The sequence below is a fragment of the Epinephelus moara genome, chromosome 7 (genome assembly GCF_006386435.1).
Source record: "Epinephelus moara isolate mb chromosome 7, YSFRI_EMoa_1.0, whole genome shotgun sequence".
NCBI lineage: Eukaryota > Metazoa > Chordata > Actinopteri > Perciformes > Serranidae > Epinephelus > Epinephelus moara.
Genome location: NC_065512.1, coordinates 28,250,675 through 28,268,338, shown reverse-complemented (window position 1 = coordinate 28,268,338; position 17,664 = coordinate 28,250,675). Strand labels below are relative to the sequence as shown.

General features: G+C 40.1%; 1 protein-coding gene across 1 annotated transcript in view; it reads right to left on the bottom strand.

Moving 5' to 3' along the window:
* The window catches only part of thsd7ba (thrombospondin, type I, domain containing 7Ba), a 243,726-nt gene that overhangs the window by 37,538 nt on the left and 188,524 nt on the right, over positions 1-17,664 (bottom strand). The window contains exons 15-16 of the mRNA XM_050049373.1: positions 7,829-8,095; positions 7,046-7,224 (exon numbers count right to left, since the gene is read on the bottom strand). Of these exons, the coding sequence (XP_049905330.1) occupies positions 7,046-7,224; positions 7,829-8,095 (446 nt within the window). The remainder of the gene's footprint in view (positions 1-7,045; positions 7,225-7,828; positions 8,096-17,664) is intronic.

Genomic DNA, 17,664 nt, shown 5'->3' with positions numbered 1-17,664 from the left:
ACCAGATGTCTACAGACAAACTGAGAGCAAAAAGCTAAATGCAGCTTAAAACACAAAGTTGTCTGATAATTCATGATGTAATTATGGTCTGCTTGAGGGTGAGGCTGGTTGTAGAGTCCAATAACAGCAGGAAGGAGGTGTCTCTTCTTATACTGTAGGTGGAGCATCCTGGCACCGAAGGAGCTGCCAGAAGCACTTATGATTCTACGCAGTGGGTGGCAGGTGTTGCACATAATAGATAGTTTGGTCATCACTCTTTCAACCCCACATACGAACCAAAGAGCACCCCAGGACAGAGCTGAACTTCCTCATTAGTTTGACTAGTCTCACTAGGGACTAGTCCACATGTCAGAGTGTCCTTGAGCTACACACTCCTCCAGTGGTTCGGCCAGTGCTTCTCTGTATTTAACTGGTGTGGCGATGCAGTGCTTTGCCCTGTTGAAGTCAGCCAGCAGCTCTTGGTTTTAACACTGAGCTGGAGGCAGTTCCACAGCAGATAACACTCAACAAAATCCCAAATTATTCTTCCCCTATTCTTGTGCATCAGCGATACAGCAGATTCAGCTATGACTTGTTTGAAAGCTTTTACAGATAGGGTTTTCCTTCATGATGAAAGGAGACAGAACTCAACACAATCCTCAAGATAATTACTGCCTCATTCCCCCTAATGCACGGCTGGGAGGAAAAACAGAAGCGGATACGTAGCTGAGCTCACCGTGCAGGGATCAAGCCGTCCCAGACTCCTCATATGCTTGGACTGGGAGCTGACCACTGTGTGGCCCCATCAATGTACCACCAAGGGAAATATATATATATCTAGTGTGCAGGGGGTATGTGAGATTTTTCAAATGTAAATTTAAGAAATATCAGTCTTGCATAACACCTAAAATAATTATATCACTAAATTGAAAGTGCAACTTATCAAAAACACACAGTTAGTGTAATGTTTTAATGACAAAAATTGGTTTGCCTTGATGGATGTGATGGATTCTACGCATTTAAAATGTCGCATTTAAATGTTTCTCAGTTACAAGGTTGTTGTGTAGAAAATCTGACACTGATGGCCCAGCGCTGTAATGTACCTCTGGCATTTTATTTTCTGCCAAAAAATGTTTTGCATTGGTCAGGAAGCACTTGGGTGAAAAAAAATCAAAATCAAAGGAGGTACATTATTTAAAACAGTTTTCTGAAGCACTCATCTACTGAACTGAAGAGGATACTGTAGCTCCACCTGATAAGCAGCATAATGCCGAGCGACATCAGCTTCACAGAAGATAATTTCTTCACTTATTCTCATTACAAGCTCGAGAGTCTTGGCTTGGATCAGGCAAAATCTCCTCTATAAAAAGCAGCATTGATAAACAGCAGATGGCCGTGAGTTCATTGAGTGTGATCACAGTCCAGCAGTTAATTCAGAGTTCAACAAGAGCTCAGCTGTTTAGATTGAATTTATGATATGTACACAGCAGAGCAAGCTGTCACAAAGTAATGCTTCACTAATGCCGACAAGAAGTGTGTGAAGAAAATATGAATGTGGTTACCTAAACATGTTGTGTTTTCCTTGCAGCCAATTACACAAGAGATATGTCAAAGGATCTTAAAGCCAATGTGCAAATATTACCCCATATTTACCAAGCCAGGCAAAGAGGAAGTTTACCAAAGAATGCCAAGAAACATGAACACCTCCAAACTATCCAGCGCTCATTTAAGTAGAGAACATTTGCTGCTGTCAAAACCAACAGCATGAAACATCTCAGTATATTTCCTGAGAAAAAAACGACCAAAACACTGGGCATGGGTTGATAGCAGCACCATAAGAGCTAAGCTTGGCAGCCATACCAGCAGGCACCATGACATCGCCCACAAGCAGATATGTGGGAAAGCAATAAAAAACCCTGCACAAATTAATGCCTATAATGAACTGTATCTTACTGTTTTCTAGCCTGTTCTTCTAAACAGGCACCACAGCAAAGCTCAAAGTATTCTGAGAAAAACAGCCAGCAGCATACTAATCTCATAGCTTACTGACATTTGCCAAGTACACAAACATTCAGCTGAACTGAGCCAAGACGACCAATGATGATATGTTAGCACCAAGCAAGCACCAAATGCATCATTTGGTGCTGTAAAGCAGCAAACGTTTGAACTCAGTGTTGACAATAATGATATTTATACTGTCTACGATAACATTCAATGATCCTGGGCATCCAACATCACGGGCAGAAAACACTGCCTTGAACTGTGTGTTTGTGGGCAACCACTAATATGTAATTGGTCATCGCTCTGAGTTGCAGAATGCTGTCGGCAGCAGTGAATGTGGAGCGCACACATGATTATATCCTAATGAATCTGTTCTGAAGTAGCATGATCAGAGTATTGGCATGCAGGCTTGCTGATTAAAATCTATTTAGAGCACCAGCAGCTAGGTGGAGGAAAAGAGTGAGGAGAACAAGACAGAGGAGTGCATTGAAAATGCAGTATAGATAGTGTGAAACACTGTATGCCAAGTGTGAGCATCACTTGAATTGTATGCCTGAAGCTTACAGGCTCGCCATGAAGTAGCGGATGCGTTTTTTTGCCCTTTGATTCAGAGTGATGTTGTTTTCTTAATATTACAATGTGTGCCACATCCTGGGCTGTGAGCAATTTCACTAGTGCCAAAACACAACACCCCTGTTTAACTGTGACATTTAAGCTGAGCCTGTAGGTTTGTGTTTTCACCATCACACAATTTAAATCCATATTCAACATGTGATTCACGGGATTTGCACATGAAAAAGGCATAATTATTAAGTGCAGCTAATTATGTGATAATTACGTTCCTCTGAACTCTACTCTAACTGATTATTGTTAATAGGGATAATTACCTAAACTACTTAGCAGAAATACATTTACAAATGAGCATTCGCATCAAGGCACAAATGGCCGTGATGCTTATTAGAAGAGTGCGTATTCTCAGATGAAAGCACCTTCTCTCTGTGTACAGTATGCGGCATTCACAGCGCGAAAGCCATCAGCGGAACAGGAAACATGAGGGCAGAGCATCTTTTTCAGCCAAGCTTGTTTCATTTCCCCTCTGACCTGCAGTTGCAACAAGCGGATCAAATGCAACAAGAGTTCAAATGCACAACATATTGATTTTGTTGTATTCCATGAATAGGAGGATGGGATTCTGCGGAAATGAGGATCGTATAAGGGATACTTTGAGAGCAGAAATATATTGAAACTGTAATTGCTGAATTGCTCCACATAACCCCAATTAGTAATTGTCCACACACAACCTGCACTCTCTTTTTCTTTAAAGGCCAAAATAAAGAAAATATAGCACACATAACCAACACACGCACAGCAGGAAAAGTCCAACAAATAAAGCAGCAGTAATGACAGTAATGTAATGTAGCCTATTTTACAGTAAGGAAACTTTTTCCCTGCTGTTGCATCCCTTATATAACACAAGAGTTAACTAAAAAAAAACTAAAAAAGTGAAAAGGAGAGAATTGTCAGACGCATATCCTCTGTGTCCCATGCCAGCTCATCACCCACACACAAACAAAGGCACCTGTCTTGTAACCTTATAGATCTCTCTCACACAAACACAAACCTCCCACCACACGCAACATATGGTAGAAGAGCCTCGGAGGTGGACAGGAAGGATGTTTCTCCATAGGACAGGGCCAGTGTGGATAGAGTGGAGGCCCCAGGCGTTAATAGAGTGAAAAATAACTATCTGGCTGGCAGACAGTCAAGACAGTTCTGTTCTATTATACGGAAAAGTTGCACATACCACTTGGTATCTCAGCATTTGGCGGCAAACACTTGCATGGGGGTTTGATGAAATTCAAATGTCTCCTGTAGTTATAGATCCCATTTGTGTGCTCTGCCTTGACATCTGTGAGCTCTCTGTGGCAGTCTCTCAGGGCATCTTATATTCAAATTTGGGCTACAAATAGCTGTGCTGTGAATCAATCTGTGAAGAATTTGTACATTTGCAATATTTGCAGGTACTTTATATTATTAAAAAAACAGTGATATTAAAAAAGTAGGAAGTTTTTGCACACCAGATAGCTGAATATGTCACTAAGGAAGTACTATACTCTTACAAGGGAGTGTATTTGGACAATCGAGATAAAAAAAGTTTGAGGATGCTCTAGTGTGACTGCATAAACGGTATGTTTGTAAATAGTATCATTTTAGGCATTTTGCTTTGCTATATTTGTGTTTTTCAGCCCTGTGTCTGTGATTTCCGTAGCCTCATCTTGGAAGTGTGCCTACGATCGCTACCCTTTTAATAAAGTCCTGACCTCACCTGCACGCTCTGCCCAGAGACGTTTCAAACATAGCAAAATAAGAAAAAAAAGAAAAGAAAATACAGGCAGAGAGCAGAGTCTCTGCAGATAAATACACAACCACACATTTCTGGTGAGAGGGACTACTTTTGTATGAGTCTATATATTGTTGTTGTTTTTTTTTTTTAGAAAAATCCTGCATAGTTTATCTTTCAAATAGAGGTGTACAAAATTTAGTAACAGGCACGTCGAGCCACATTGTCCTTAATCAAGACACCAACCTTCTACTGTCAGAATATGCGGCTATTTTTCTGGATTCTGAGATGAAAAATAGTCACTTTGTTAAAACTATAGTGCAGTTAAAGCAATACTTATAACAGGCTCTGATGGATCATTGTGATGTACACAACTGACATCATTAGTTACCCTTGCTACACCTGTCAAGCTTTCCCATCTCATATGCAATTAACAATGATAAAAGGGACAGATATACCTGTCAGAATTCTTATTAACTGCCGTGGGTCTGCTAAGCTTACATAATTGGCTGAGGAAAGACGGAGGTTATGGTGCTTTATTGTTTGTATTTACAAACAGCACTTTTCACTTTTAGTGTTACAAGAGAAAGGGCTTGTAACGGCTGGTGGAGCTTCACCTAATCTAATAAAAAGCGGAAGGAACAGCGCAGAGCTATCGTTAGTATTACAGCTTTAAACACACCGCTTCAACAAGTGAAAAAATGTAACTTGACAGGCTGGCTGTGCCAATTAGGGTTGCCAAGCTATGATTAGACAATTGCTGTGCTAGGGAGGGGTTTATCTAATGGCCAATTGAAAACACACCTGCAGTCCAGTTAGTCAGTTCCTAAATTATTATGTTCCCATTTGAACTCTGGATTCTGAGGAGGCCAAGGTATCCACAATGACAGTTTATCCGTGAGATGATGCATGAAATATTCCTCTTGATTGCACTTGCTCTTGATCAACTTTTACCACTGCAGTAAATCTTACAGCCTACCTCATTATCGGCACGTTCACAGTTTACTTTAACAGCCCAACTCCTACACAGTCTGTTCGACATTGTGGCCACTTTTGCTCGTTATTTTCATGGTGGCACTTTCTCTCTATCTCTCCCCCTATCTTACTTGCTCACTCAGCCATGTGATGAGAGGATGAGTTGCGGTGCACTGTAAATTTCATCTCTGTCAAGCCAGTCAGTTCTGGCCGCGGCTCGAGGGGAAACATCTGCTGGTGGGAGCGAGGCCACACTTTGGGTAGAGAGCATTTCACAGTGGGTGATAAGAGAGCAGGGCAGCCATTAGGAATGTGAATATTCTTTGTCACGCTGCACCCTAACAGAGACTAAATGAAGTACTTAGGACCAAATGTAAGTACAAGGGCCTGAGCGGTGAAGTGCACTGGCTCAAGGAGAAAGCAGGGTTTCTTGACAGCATGTCAAGAAGTCACTTGTGACCGTCCAGGAGTTTCCTTGTTTAACACAACAGCAAAGTCTACTGAAAGAGAGCAGAGGTTTTACTATCTTTCCACCCACACTTGGACAGATGTACTTCACTTTAAATGGCCAATTTGATAATGTTAACAATGAGGCCTAGTCCACCCTCAGGATAAATCCGCGAGGGCATTGGCAACAGCGAGCTCCAATTTTAGTGGCGTGGGTTATTACAGGGCACTACTACAGGGGCCATATAGACCTTGTTAGTGGGCACTTAACCATCTGTACACAAATCTCCACTAGAACACACTGAAATATTTCTCACACAGTCGTGCCTCATCTCCATACTGACCTCCACAAACTAAAGTGTCCTTTCAAGCCCATTCAAGCATAGAAGCAGCATTCATAAAACACTTCCCCTCTTTAAACCATGACCCCATGAGAGGTGTGCTGTCACAAAATATTCAGAGCAAGGAATAAAACCTGACTATGGAATATCAAAAGCTCCCATCTGTGCACTTCTCCCTCTCGAACACCCCTTCTTTTTGTTACTTGACACCACCCTGTTTTTATGTCAAAGAAAGGGCATGTCTTGCAAGGCAAATGATGTGGTCTGACTGAAGACACCGGAAAATGAACAGGTCACCCCCGAGTCCAGCTGGCAGATGGGTAATAAACCTTATCATTGAAATGTGAGCAGAATGCCACAACTCCACTGTGTATTTATATGGCAGCGTTGACTGCAAAACAACCACAATATTTTCCAAAAGCATACCGGAGATGTGTAAAAATAGAAATTAAAATGCAAACTACTGCATGCATCATGCTAATGTTCCCAGTAAAAGAATGCTGTATGTCTGTGTAAAACATGGAGCTGTATGGACACTATTATGCAAACTACTTGTCTCATTTAGCACGGCCTCCCTATTACACGTACTATGGTGGTGAACATGAGTGGACTCGGAGTGCAGATTGCCCTCATCTGCATTCTATTATATGTGCCCACGGAAACAATCCAATCCGGGAAGAAGTGACTTGAGAACAATGTAGATGGATGATGAGGTCAACTTTGTTTGGTCTCGTTTGCGGTGTCTCCATTTGAAAACGAAAATGCATTATTCTAATGTCTATAAACTGTACATCAGCAAGTGTTGGACAAAACTACAGTCAAACAATGGCTCAAAATGACTTTTAAAAATAGACTGATGACAAAGACATCAGCATGCTGTCACAATAACAGTTACCTTCCACAATTTGTTTCCCTCTTGTACTGTACAGGAGGCTGTGGATACACAAGCACTGGTGCTTACCTGATTTTTCAAATCCAACTTGGGGCATGGGCGTCCCCCGTTGAAAGCTTTCTCCCTGAGCCACTTGGACCTGATCTTCAACCCGCTGCCACAGGATGCACTGCACACTGACCATGCTGACCAGTCGCTGAGCTTACAGTCTAGGGGGCAAGGGATGTGGCAAACGTCCACCACGTAGCCTGAAATTGAACATTGGCAGACAGGAGGGGGAGGCCTGACTTAGACTTGGTTACCGTCTGCAGTCAGGATCACATTAATAATGTCAGACAGACATGCCACTGGCCTGCGCTCCGCCAGACCTTGGACTTGCTCACTGTGACACCAAGAGCTAATTATCTGACTAATGAGTGTCTCATTCCTACACTGTGCCAACACGGCAGAGTGAAACTGCTTAAGGGTTTTTGTTTGTTTGCCGTCTCTGGATAACTTTATTCACAATTAACACAACTGTCTTTTATGCAGAAAAAAGGAGAAGAATAGGACAAAGATGAAGAAAATAAACACTTCAAATAACCGCCACCTACAAGATGGCATTGCGATAGATAATTAGGGTTTCACCAATATCACAATTTCTGATTATTCTGACTACTAATGTCTAGCCTACACACTGGGAAGTACTGAATATATTAAACTAGCTTGGTAGAGGTTGTTGAGAATGGGGACGCCACTCGTCACTAATTGGTTCAAGCAAAACACAATGTCAGACTGAAAGAATGAAGTGAAACAACAAATTTTACACTAGCGACATGTGTAGTACCTGCAGTATACTTCTGTGAGTCCTACCTGAGTCTGTACAGGGTATGGGGTCGACCAGGTGTCCCTGCTGGTCGATGCAGGCCACAGCTCTGTAGCGCAGACCTTGGCCACACTCCCTCACCTCCCTGTGGCTCATCCAGCCCTGCAGGGACCCCGGAGCTGAAGGATCAGGGAGGATGCAAGCAGACCAGTTTCCATACGGCTGGGACAAAAATTCATCACAGGGACAAGCCTCCGTCTCTTCTAGTGGATATAACTCCTCATTCAGGCAATGCTCCTTCTTTTTACTGCGACCTGAGGAGAAGATGGACAAAGCAATGGAAAGTTACTGTGCACTGGGTGGTTGATAAATGCTGAGCGAATAGGGCTTAAAGCTTACTTTTTTCCCATGGTGGAATAGAGTACGAGCAACCGAATGCATAAATAGATTTATTGTTTGATTAAAACATCAGTTCATAGAGAGCCAGAAAGACTGCAGACTGTAACGGCAAAGAAGGAATTCTGATCAAAATATGAATAAAACTATAAAGTACAATGACGTCTTTTGTTTCTTTATTTATGATCATTCATAAAACATTCACAATCTCACAATGTCAACGGGTCAGCAAACTAGATTACAAGTAAACCATAAATTGAGCATAAATTATTCATTTGTATCATTGCGACTGTCAATGACAGCGGCCGCATGCAGGAACCAGCAGTCCATCATTTACTTTCTTTATGTCGACCCCATTGTAAAAAGAGCATAGCCTAATGAGCATTATACAGCAACACTGCGTGACGAAATTAAAGAAGAACACGGTAAGATGACACATTATTATCACATACTTTGTTAGCAAAAAAATATTAAAGACAAATCTGTCACTTTCGGGAAAAAAAGTGACATTTTAAGTAACAACAGCAATATAAACTGATTAAATGGAGTGTAGGACTTTTTTGCAGTGGAGCTTCTTCTATAATAGCATCATAGTAAGATAATATATAGTGATAGCAATAAAGCAACAATGAGTCCATTCAAATACTTGCTCAAGTAACTCCGAGGTTCTCTGTGGTATAAATATGTATTTCATGTGGTTTTAGCCTAATATAATATTTTACCTCTATTGCAATGCATTTAAATTACGTTAAATTTGCACTGATAAAAAAATCTATTAAATCTTTACTGCAAAGTTTTAGCTTGCCTTTTTTTCATTTTTAAACAGGCTGTTAAGCATAAATATGTTTACTACTTTTCCCATCTGGTCCCAACACTGGCAAAGAGAAACAGACAGCCCTTTGTAAACTTCTGGTTACATAACACAAGTTGTTGCCAAGGTATGGAGGCTGGATTCATGTACTCTTCCTCATGGTTTGACTTTTTTGCATTTAGAGGAAACTATCATAACAAATTAATAGCCAATCATTCAACAGTGCTCTATGGCCAGTGGCAAGGAAGCCCTTCTCCCTGTAATGCATATTCAGAGAGCTCTCTAAATGACCCCCGGGAATGATTAGTGCTATTTGAAAGCATATTAAACTTTAATTTTTCTCTTTATTTTGAAGCCCCTTAAGGGAATGGTGCACACTTAATGCCTGTGCTACGTCACTAAAGCTAAACTCTCTGAAGGTTAGACCTGGGTAATTGTTTTTCTACATAATATCGAAACAACACATTCCGTGTAAGTACAATGCAGAATACAAACACGATTATCATTGTACTCTATTGAAACACAATTTCTATATTTCTAACCTTTAGTATGTCATCTGTATGCAAATGCCCCAGATTAAGGCATAGCACGTACAGCACAGACATTGTGTGCTACCATGAAGACCCGAAAGAGTAAAAACTGCTGCAGCTTAGTGGTCTCCCACTGAGGAGGAAACACAGGAGGACAAGTTCTTTCCCTTAAAAATCTCTCGCCTGTTTTTCCTCCTGATGTACATTTATTCCCTTTCTTTCTTTTCCATCCATGACTTCTCACCAGAACACAGTGGTTGCTGTTTATTATTAATGATTAACGGTACACAGAGGGCTTTTGATTCAAGGGGTTGACAAAAGTAGAGAAAAAGCAGACAAAGAGCTGCACAGATATCCACACGCCGTTATATCATTAGTCACTGAAGTTCGGTTTAGGAGTTTTTTCATGATTAAGTGCTGTAAATCTTTTTTTGGTGCACCCACTTTCACTCAGTGTGCCTCGTCTCATTTGACACCGCTTAATAATTTTGTAGTTTTAATGATCACCTCGCTTTTTTTTTTAAAGAAACTGCAGCAGACGTTTCAGCTCCCAACTTCACATTTCTTCCGTTTCTTTAACAACTGCGACAGAGCTCAGATCTCACTGCACGAGCAGAAACCTCACCACGCTGCTTTGGATAGTCTCTTGACTATACTGAAGTCACTGTGTCAGTTTTACAGCGTTCTACAAAATTTAAATAGTCAATCGTCAAATTAATTTAGGAAAGACTGGCAGAAAGGATTCAATTACATACGGAGTGGGGAAAATATTCACAGTAGCTCAATAAATGCTAGTCACACTTTGGTACAGTTAAAGGTTGAGAATATCTCTCCCATCAGGAAGATCTAAGAACTGTCAGAGGTTACAAACTTTTACGGGGTCATTTATTTATTTTTTATGTTTTGCCAAGGCTTTTTATAAAGACTTTACCCTGCACCTCTAACCATGCTATTTGGGGTGGTTGAGCCAGCTGGAGTGGAGGGCAAGTAACAATTTCTGGCCATCTCTCTCTCCACTGCTAGCCAGAAAACTGCTGCTACAATTCTGGAAATGTGAGAAGTCCCTAATGTTTGATATGTGGCTGAGGGAATTAGGTAATGTATTATATTTCTAAAAAATTGGATTTGTCAAACAGAGAGGGACTCTTTCAGAAAATCAGGCAACCTGTCATCAGTCTGACTGAAAGATTGGAGTGAATGTTTAGTGATCCGACAGGTTAACCCCGTCTCCTTTATATTATGTCTGTACTGAACTGCTCTCTTAATTACGTTGTTGTGGCAACATAATCACTGTCTGGAGTACGTTTAGGGACAGCATTTCTGACAGTTAACAAGTCACTACATTCATGTACTGCTTAGGCTTCAAGTAGGAAGTGGTTGTGCAGGATGGGTGACATACACAGTCACCCATCCTGCACAACCACTTTGGGTTTGTGTCCAGACTCTTGTCTTAGGTTTAGGCAACAAATGCACTTTGGTCTTTGTAAGTATGAGTGAATACTACTCCACCTATTTTGGTGGACAACAACTGAAATACTATGTCAGTGAGCATTTTACTGATGCATTCTGTATCAACACTTTTGTGTCTTGACAGGTATGTTAATTATCAACATTTCCTCATCATGTAAATGGAAAACATAATTCACTTGGCTTTACGTGTCCCTATAAACATATTTGCTGTTTAAAATTAGTTGTATAATTATCTGTGCCCTTTCCTATTTTATGTTACTGCCAACGTTTTATGTTCAATGTTGTTTTGTCCCAAGCATTTGTTGTTTTTGTCCTCTGTTCTGTTGTGTTTCCTGCTCTCAAAATCTATCAACAGATGTTAAAAATATTAAGATAGAATCATTTCATGATTTCCCATAATGCTTTTGGCAAAACACAAAATGTCTTGTGGGTGTCTGTGATCAACTGAGGCTTCTTTTGGTGATGAATTTTGGTGACAAAATGTGTCTGATTTTGATTTGATACTATTTATTTATTGCAAACATATGAAAAAAAAACAGTAAAGATATAGCAAACCCTCAATATACAAATTTTCTTTAACAACAAATTAAATATTTACAAAAAGGAGAAGAAATAAACACTTACATGGCTCTACCCCTTACTGTAAAGTCAAATGTGATTATAGCTACATTAGAAATATCATGTCATTAACATTACTCAATGGATATTAAAAATGGACAGAGAGATGCATTATGGACTGGCAGCAATTTTTTTTAAGTCTCATATACAGCCCAAAACACCAGCTCCAACTCTTTTGTCTAATGAGGGTGAAAATGTATTTTTCATTTCAAGCTGAAGACCTCCATTAAGACTTCCATTATGACTATTACAGCTAACCTCTAATACAGTTCACTTCAGGCTTCAAATAATTAGTCCTGTCCATTATATCTGATGAGTATTAATAGAAGATCATGAGTAGAAAAGTTACATAGCAGCTGAAAGGCATGTGTTCCTCTCAGCCACTGTCACTTTTAATATATGGACAAGTAACAGATACAAACTGTCAAGCTGTCCGACTGCTGAGAAATCTCTCTCATGATTGATCGTGTGCTTTGCATCATTGAATAGTATTATATAAGAGAGCTATGGGGTTCTGCTCTCAACAGCTCTCAATATGCCGCTGTCATCAACATGTTAGTGTTGCTATAGTACATTGTTTTCAAAAAATTAAAGTCAACAGCACGTCTTGATGTACATGTCAACACTAACCAAATAATGCATTTGATAGGACCACCAGCCCTGACGCAGGCTTTGCATTCAGCTCAGAGTATGTAATAGAAAAAGAAAATCCAAGTGAATGCTACTGGCTGGACTGGAGGCTGGCAGATAAAAGCATTGACATATCTTTATTTTATTTCACTGTTTTGCAATTCAAAACGCAATTCAAATGTTCAGATTCTTGACACTTTCACTATCCAAGAACAATTCAAGACGATGATCTCAAACCACCTCTGTGTGCTATTGTTTTCACTGGGCTTTGTTCTCCCTGCGTATTTTTCTGTATCTTAACATCATCGCAAATGAGGGAGGCCTTAGTGTTTTTAAGGCTTAAATAAAGATTTTATTGAATGAATTAGACATTGTCTCTTGAATCCTTGAGTGATGAAATCCAGGGCATAGAATAGATTACATTAACTGAAGAGCTAAACCCGATAACATGACCAACTGAAGGAAAAGAAAGTCAAACCTAGGGATAAATTGCATTACCTTGGGCAATCCCTTTACCTTTCATGTAGCACCATCATCAGGTCAAAATTTTAATGTTCAATACTCTGATTTATGATCAAATACCTGCAAAACTAATGACATTCTCACCATCCTGTGATCCTAACCTGTGTGCAGTGCTAATTAGCTAATGATAGCATGTTTAAGTGCTAAATTATGATGCTGACATCGCAAAGGTATCTGCTAAACATCAGCCTGTTAGCATTTAGATCAAACATGTGCCTAAGCACGGCCTCACAGAGCTGCTAGAACGGCAGCAGACACATTAATCTTGTGAATATATTACATATATTAACAATGAACCCACAAACTGGCTAAGATTAATTAAAATTTTATAAAAATACCATTATCAACCACATAATTCATGCTATTTCGCACCACCACATACTGGAATAATTCTCTCCATAAAGAGAGACTTTTGTGAAGAGTGGCCACTGCGGCCTAATTCCTCAGAAATATCTTGAGTGAGTTGCTTTAATAACATTAACATTAGACGAAATGACTGAGAGGAAGTGAAATGGAACCACAGTAACACAAATTCAAGACAATGATCTAGTTGCGTCCATTTAAAGTTTGCTAATGTTCGCTAACATTAGCCACCACAATAAGCCACTGGTCGTACCGAACAAACAGCAAAGTCTCTCAGTGTAATCAACTGAGGAAGGGCATGTGTTATTATGTAGGAAGCTGACTTTTTATTTGTAAATGGGATTGTGTTTTCTCTCAAAGGTTACATTGTTTTGCCACTAAAGGAAACGAGATGTTTATGCCGTGTTGCTTTGGGTGTGGTTCTTGTTGCCTAGTTAAAATTAATCCTGCTGGTCCCAACAGAACAGAGCCAGTCAAAACTGCAACATGCACAAATGTTCCCAAATAATAGGCAAATTAGTACGTAACTGTCAAAACTAAAGTAAACACCTTGTTTCTGTACTGTAAAATAAGTGTTAACAGACTTCCTTCACCTGAGCCAGATGGAGAGCGAAAGATGCACATATCTAACACTTTCTTTCTGTCTCTCTCTCTCTCTTTCTCTCTTTCTCTCACACACACACACATTCACACCCACACACACACGTACAGAGGCTGGTGAAAGAGTTACACTGCAGTCTGCTAATCCCACTACACTTGTGCAGCCCTATTTGTTTCATGGAGCCTGGGTGTTCTCAACCTCTCGTGTGCCCAGTGAGCAGCCCATCTGTTTCTGTAGTGGGTCTGATTGCAAACATTCCTCACAGAGTGTGAAGTCACTGCCATCGCACGGCAATTCACCAACAATCTGTTCAATCTACGACGCTGCTGGTGGTTGATTGTAGAGTGCCAGTGCAGCATCACTTCACTTTTACAACAATATTTCTGGTGGCAGCGCCACATATTCCAACCAAACAATCTGCAATCGTCTGCAATATCCAACTTGTTTTAAGATCATGCATTTTAATTAAACATAATGTTCAAAATGATCTCTGTTTAATATTTGTTGATGCTCCACTTAGCAGCCATAATACTGTGCAGTCCTCTTTGTCTCTGCAAAACTGCCAGGAGTGTGCTGAAAAGCATCTGCAAATGTGAGTGACTGAATGAGCTTCAGCTCGCTGTGGAATGGCAAGGCCAAGGATGAATTAGCTTGACAAAGATGTCAATAAAGAGACAATAGATGATTGATGTCCCCTTCAGGGAAATGTCAGCATGAACCTTTTCTCCACTTGCTGTCTGTCGTCTGTTTGACTCCAATTTTCAAAACTGATAAAAAACACAATGGATGGTCTAGAAACACAGTCACTGCAAAATCATGTTGTATTTTGGATCTGCAATGCTTAGTTTTAATAATTAGTATGACTGATTCATGACAACCCTGTCTCCTAGAAATTATGTCTGTATATTACTAAATTGCTTTCATAATTATGTTGCGGTGACATAATCACATAATCGCTGCTTGGATCATATACAAAGACAAAGTTTCGTTGACTAAAGGAAACACAACATTTATGTACGGTGCTAGATTCACAGGGAAGTGGTCAGGGTGGGTGGCAGACGTACAAAGTAAAGGACTGTGACACCAGAATCCCGGGATAAGGTCTAGACTTCTGTCAGGGGTTACATTTAGGCAAAAACACTTTGGTTAAGACTAGGGAAAAATCTTTTTTTTTTTAAAGATTATTTTTATGGGCTTTTTGCCTTTATTGACAGGACAGAGAGTGAAATGAGGAGACAGAGAGAGACAGTGGGGACTGACATGCAGCAAAGGGCTACGAGCCGGATTCAAACCCGCGGCTGCTGCAGCGAGGTGATGCCTCTGTACATGGGGCGCCGGCACTATCCACTACGCTACCGACGCCCCACTAGGGAAAAATCTTGACTCTTGATTCAATTTTTATTAAAAAGAAATTAATAATAATAAAGAATAAACAAATAATGGTGTTGTCACTACGAGTAGATAGTAGGGTTGTCAAAAGTATCGATACTCTGAAAAGTATCGATACTCAAACGCTCTATCCGGATACAATACTAATTTACAAAAGTATCGATACTAACAGTGCACGCCACCTCAGCGCCTGTCGGGTGCGCGCAACGGGTCCGATGGACACACGCTGTGCAGACAGCGTCTGGCAGGCACAGAGCCCTCGCTACAACCTGGCTTGTTGTCGTAGCTGTGCATGCATGCACACGTTTCTGTTGCTGTAATATGGCCAGCGCGGCTACAGGAGGATCAGAGCAGCCAGTTTTGGTCAAAAATGATGAAGGAAAAAGCGCTCTTTGGAAATATTTAGTGAAGTGAACACAGCACACTGCAGACGGCAGGTACAAATATTTAGTGAAGTGAACACAGCACACTGCAGACGGCAGGTACAGCCTCTCCCCTCACTAGCAGCTGAGCAGCTGGTGTCGCCAGCATCAAACTAAAATATAACTTCTAACGTTAATGTGGGAGCTAAGCAGAAAACTTTATCAGTCATGCCCGTCTGTAACATTAATAGACAATGTTAGTTTAACAGGACACAACACAATTATGTGTGTCTGAAAAGTTATGTTAACTGTAAAGTCACAGATTGAAGCTGAAAAAACATTTGGTTTCCTAAACTACCAACTCTATTTGATCAGCAACGAAAATATGGTGCCAATTCACCAGAAGCACAGAAAATAAACAGGGCTGTAGATAAATACATTTGTATGGACAAATCTTGTTTCTGGTTGTTATTTATTTGGTTTTTTTGTTGTTGTTATCATTGATGTTACTGTTCTGATCTTTATTTAAAAAATGACATGCCTCTTAATTTTTGCTGCTGTATCGAAAATGGTATCGAGTATTGAATATTTTCCTGGGTATCGATATCGAGTTTGAAATTTTAGTATCGTGACAACCCTAGTAGATAGTGTACTGCAACACTGCCTTTTTTGGTGGAAAACAAAATACTGTACATTGTCAGTAAATATTTTGCGACTTGCCAGTTACGTTATTTAACAACATTTCATCATTATGTTAAAGGAGAAGTGTGCAAGATTTTGGGAAATATAGTGGCATCTAGTGGTGAGAATTGCAGATTGCAACCAGCTTAAACTTCTCCCAGTTAGGATTCCTTCAGGGTTCATTGTTCAGAAGGTTTTTACCAGGAGCCAAATTTTTTGCAGAGTTCTCTTCCTCTCCAAAACAAACATTCTTGGTGATTTACACCACTAAAACCACAGAATAAAGCAGATTCACATAAAAAGACACTGCTAGTCGCAGAGGGGCTTCTAGCTACATTGGCCGATGCGAAATGGTCCTATCTGGACCCAGTGTTGGGTTTATCAATTCTGGGCTACAGAAGAAACATGGCAGTGCAACATGCTGATCTCCATGAACCAGGACCTGGTCCCTATGTTGATATAAACAGCTCATTCTAAGATATTGAAAACACTATGATTATCTTAAGGTGATTATCTTACTATATCTTACTACAGTATATAATGACAAAAACAAATCTACTGTTTGTATTTTTGCTGTACACACAGCATTGACTAATGCCACATGCCACAGCATTAACAGAAAGCTGGTTTCCTGGCTGTACATAACTGTTGCAAAAATAGCTGCAGCTTATGTGCCAATATCTTACTGGGAAAACACATGGTGTCAAAAGATTCTGCACATTAATTTGTAGAAACATTTATTACAAAATGTGTCTAAATAAACTGAGGGAACAAAGGTTCACTGACAACTGTCAATTACAGGGACAAAGTTTAATCTTCCTATATAATGACGAAAACTGTGTATGTGTGTGTGTGTGTGTGTGTTCCACGTTTTTCTCCATATTGCATCAATTGGCCAAAGGGGGCGTTTTTCTCCATATTGCATCAATTGGCCAAAGGGGGGTGCTATAGCAACCGATTGAAATTGCAAACTTTGAATGGGCATATCTCATGCCCCGTCTGTTGTACAGACATGAAACTTTGCGCAGAGATGCCTCTCCTCATGAGGAACAAATTTGCCTCAAGAACCCATAACCACTGGTGGAATGAACTCTCAAGCTACCTTACACTTGACAATATATATTACAAGAGTAAAGACAGATCCTTAGACTTTTTAAAAATATGGCAATCTCATATAGAATTTGATTTTAAGAATTTCTTAGGCCAATGTAAGGCATAGTGACAATGATAAGACCTGAATGCAATAGTTTGTGTTGTTTTGTTGTCTTGTTTGTTGTAAGTGGGGTCTTCCCACCTGTTATGTCTGTTTGTTTTGTCAGGTTTTTGGTTTTGTTGTTTTGTTTCTGTTTGTTATGAGGGTATATGTTTGGATATCATTTTGGTTCTCTAACTGTTTATAAGGGTACCAGCCCCTACTTAGGATAGGAAAACCGGGACACGAAGTGTTTCCCTTTTCTACTTGTTTATAAATTCCCTACATCATGAAGTATGGTAGGAAGACTACCAAATT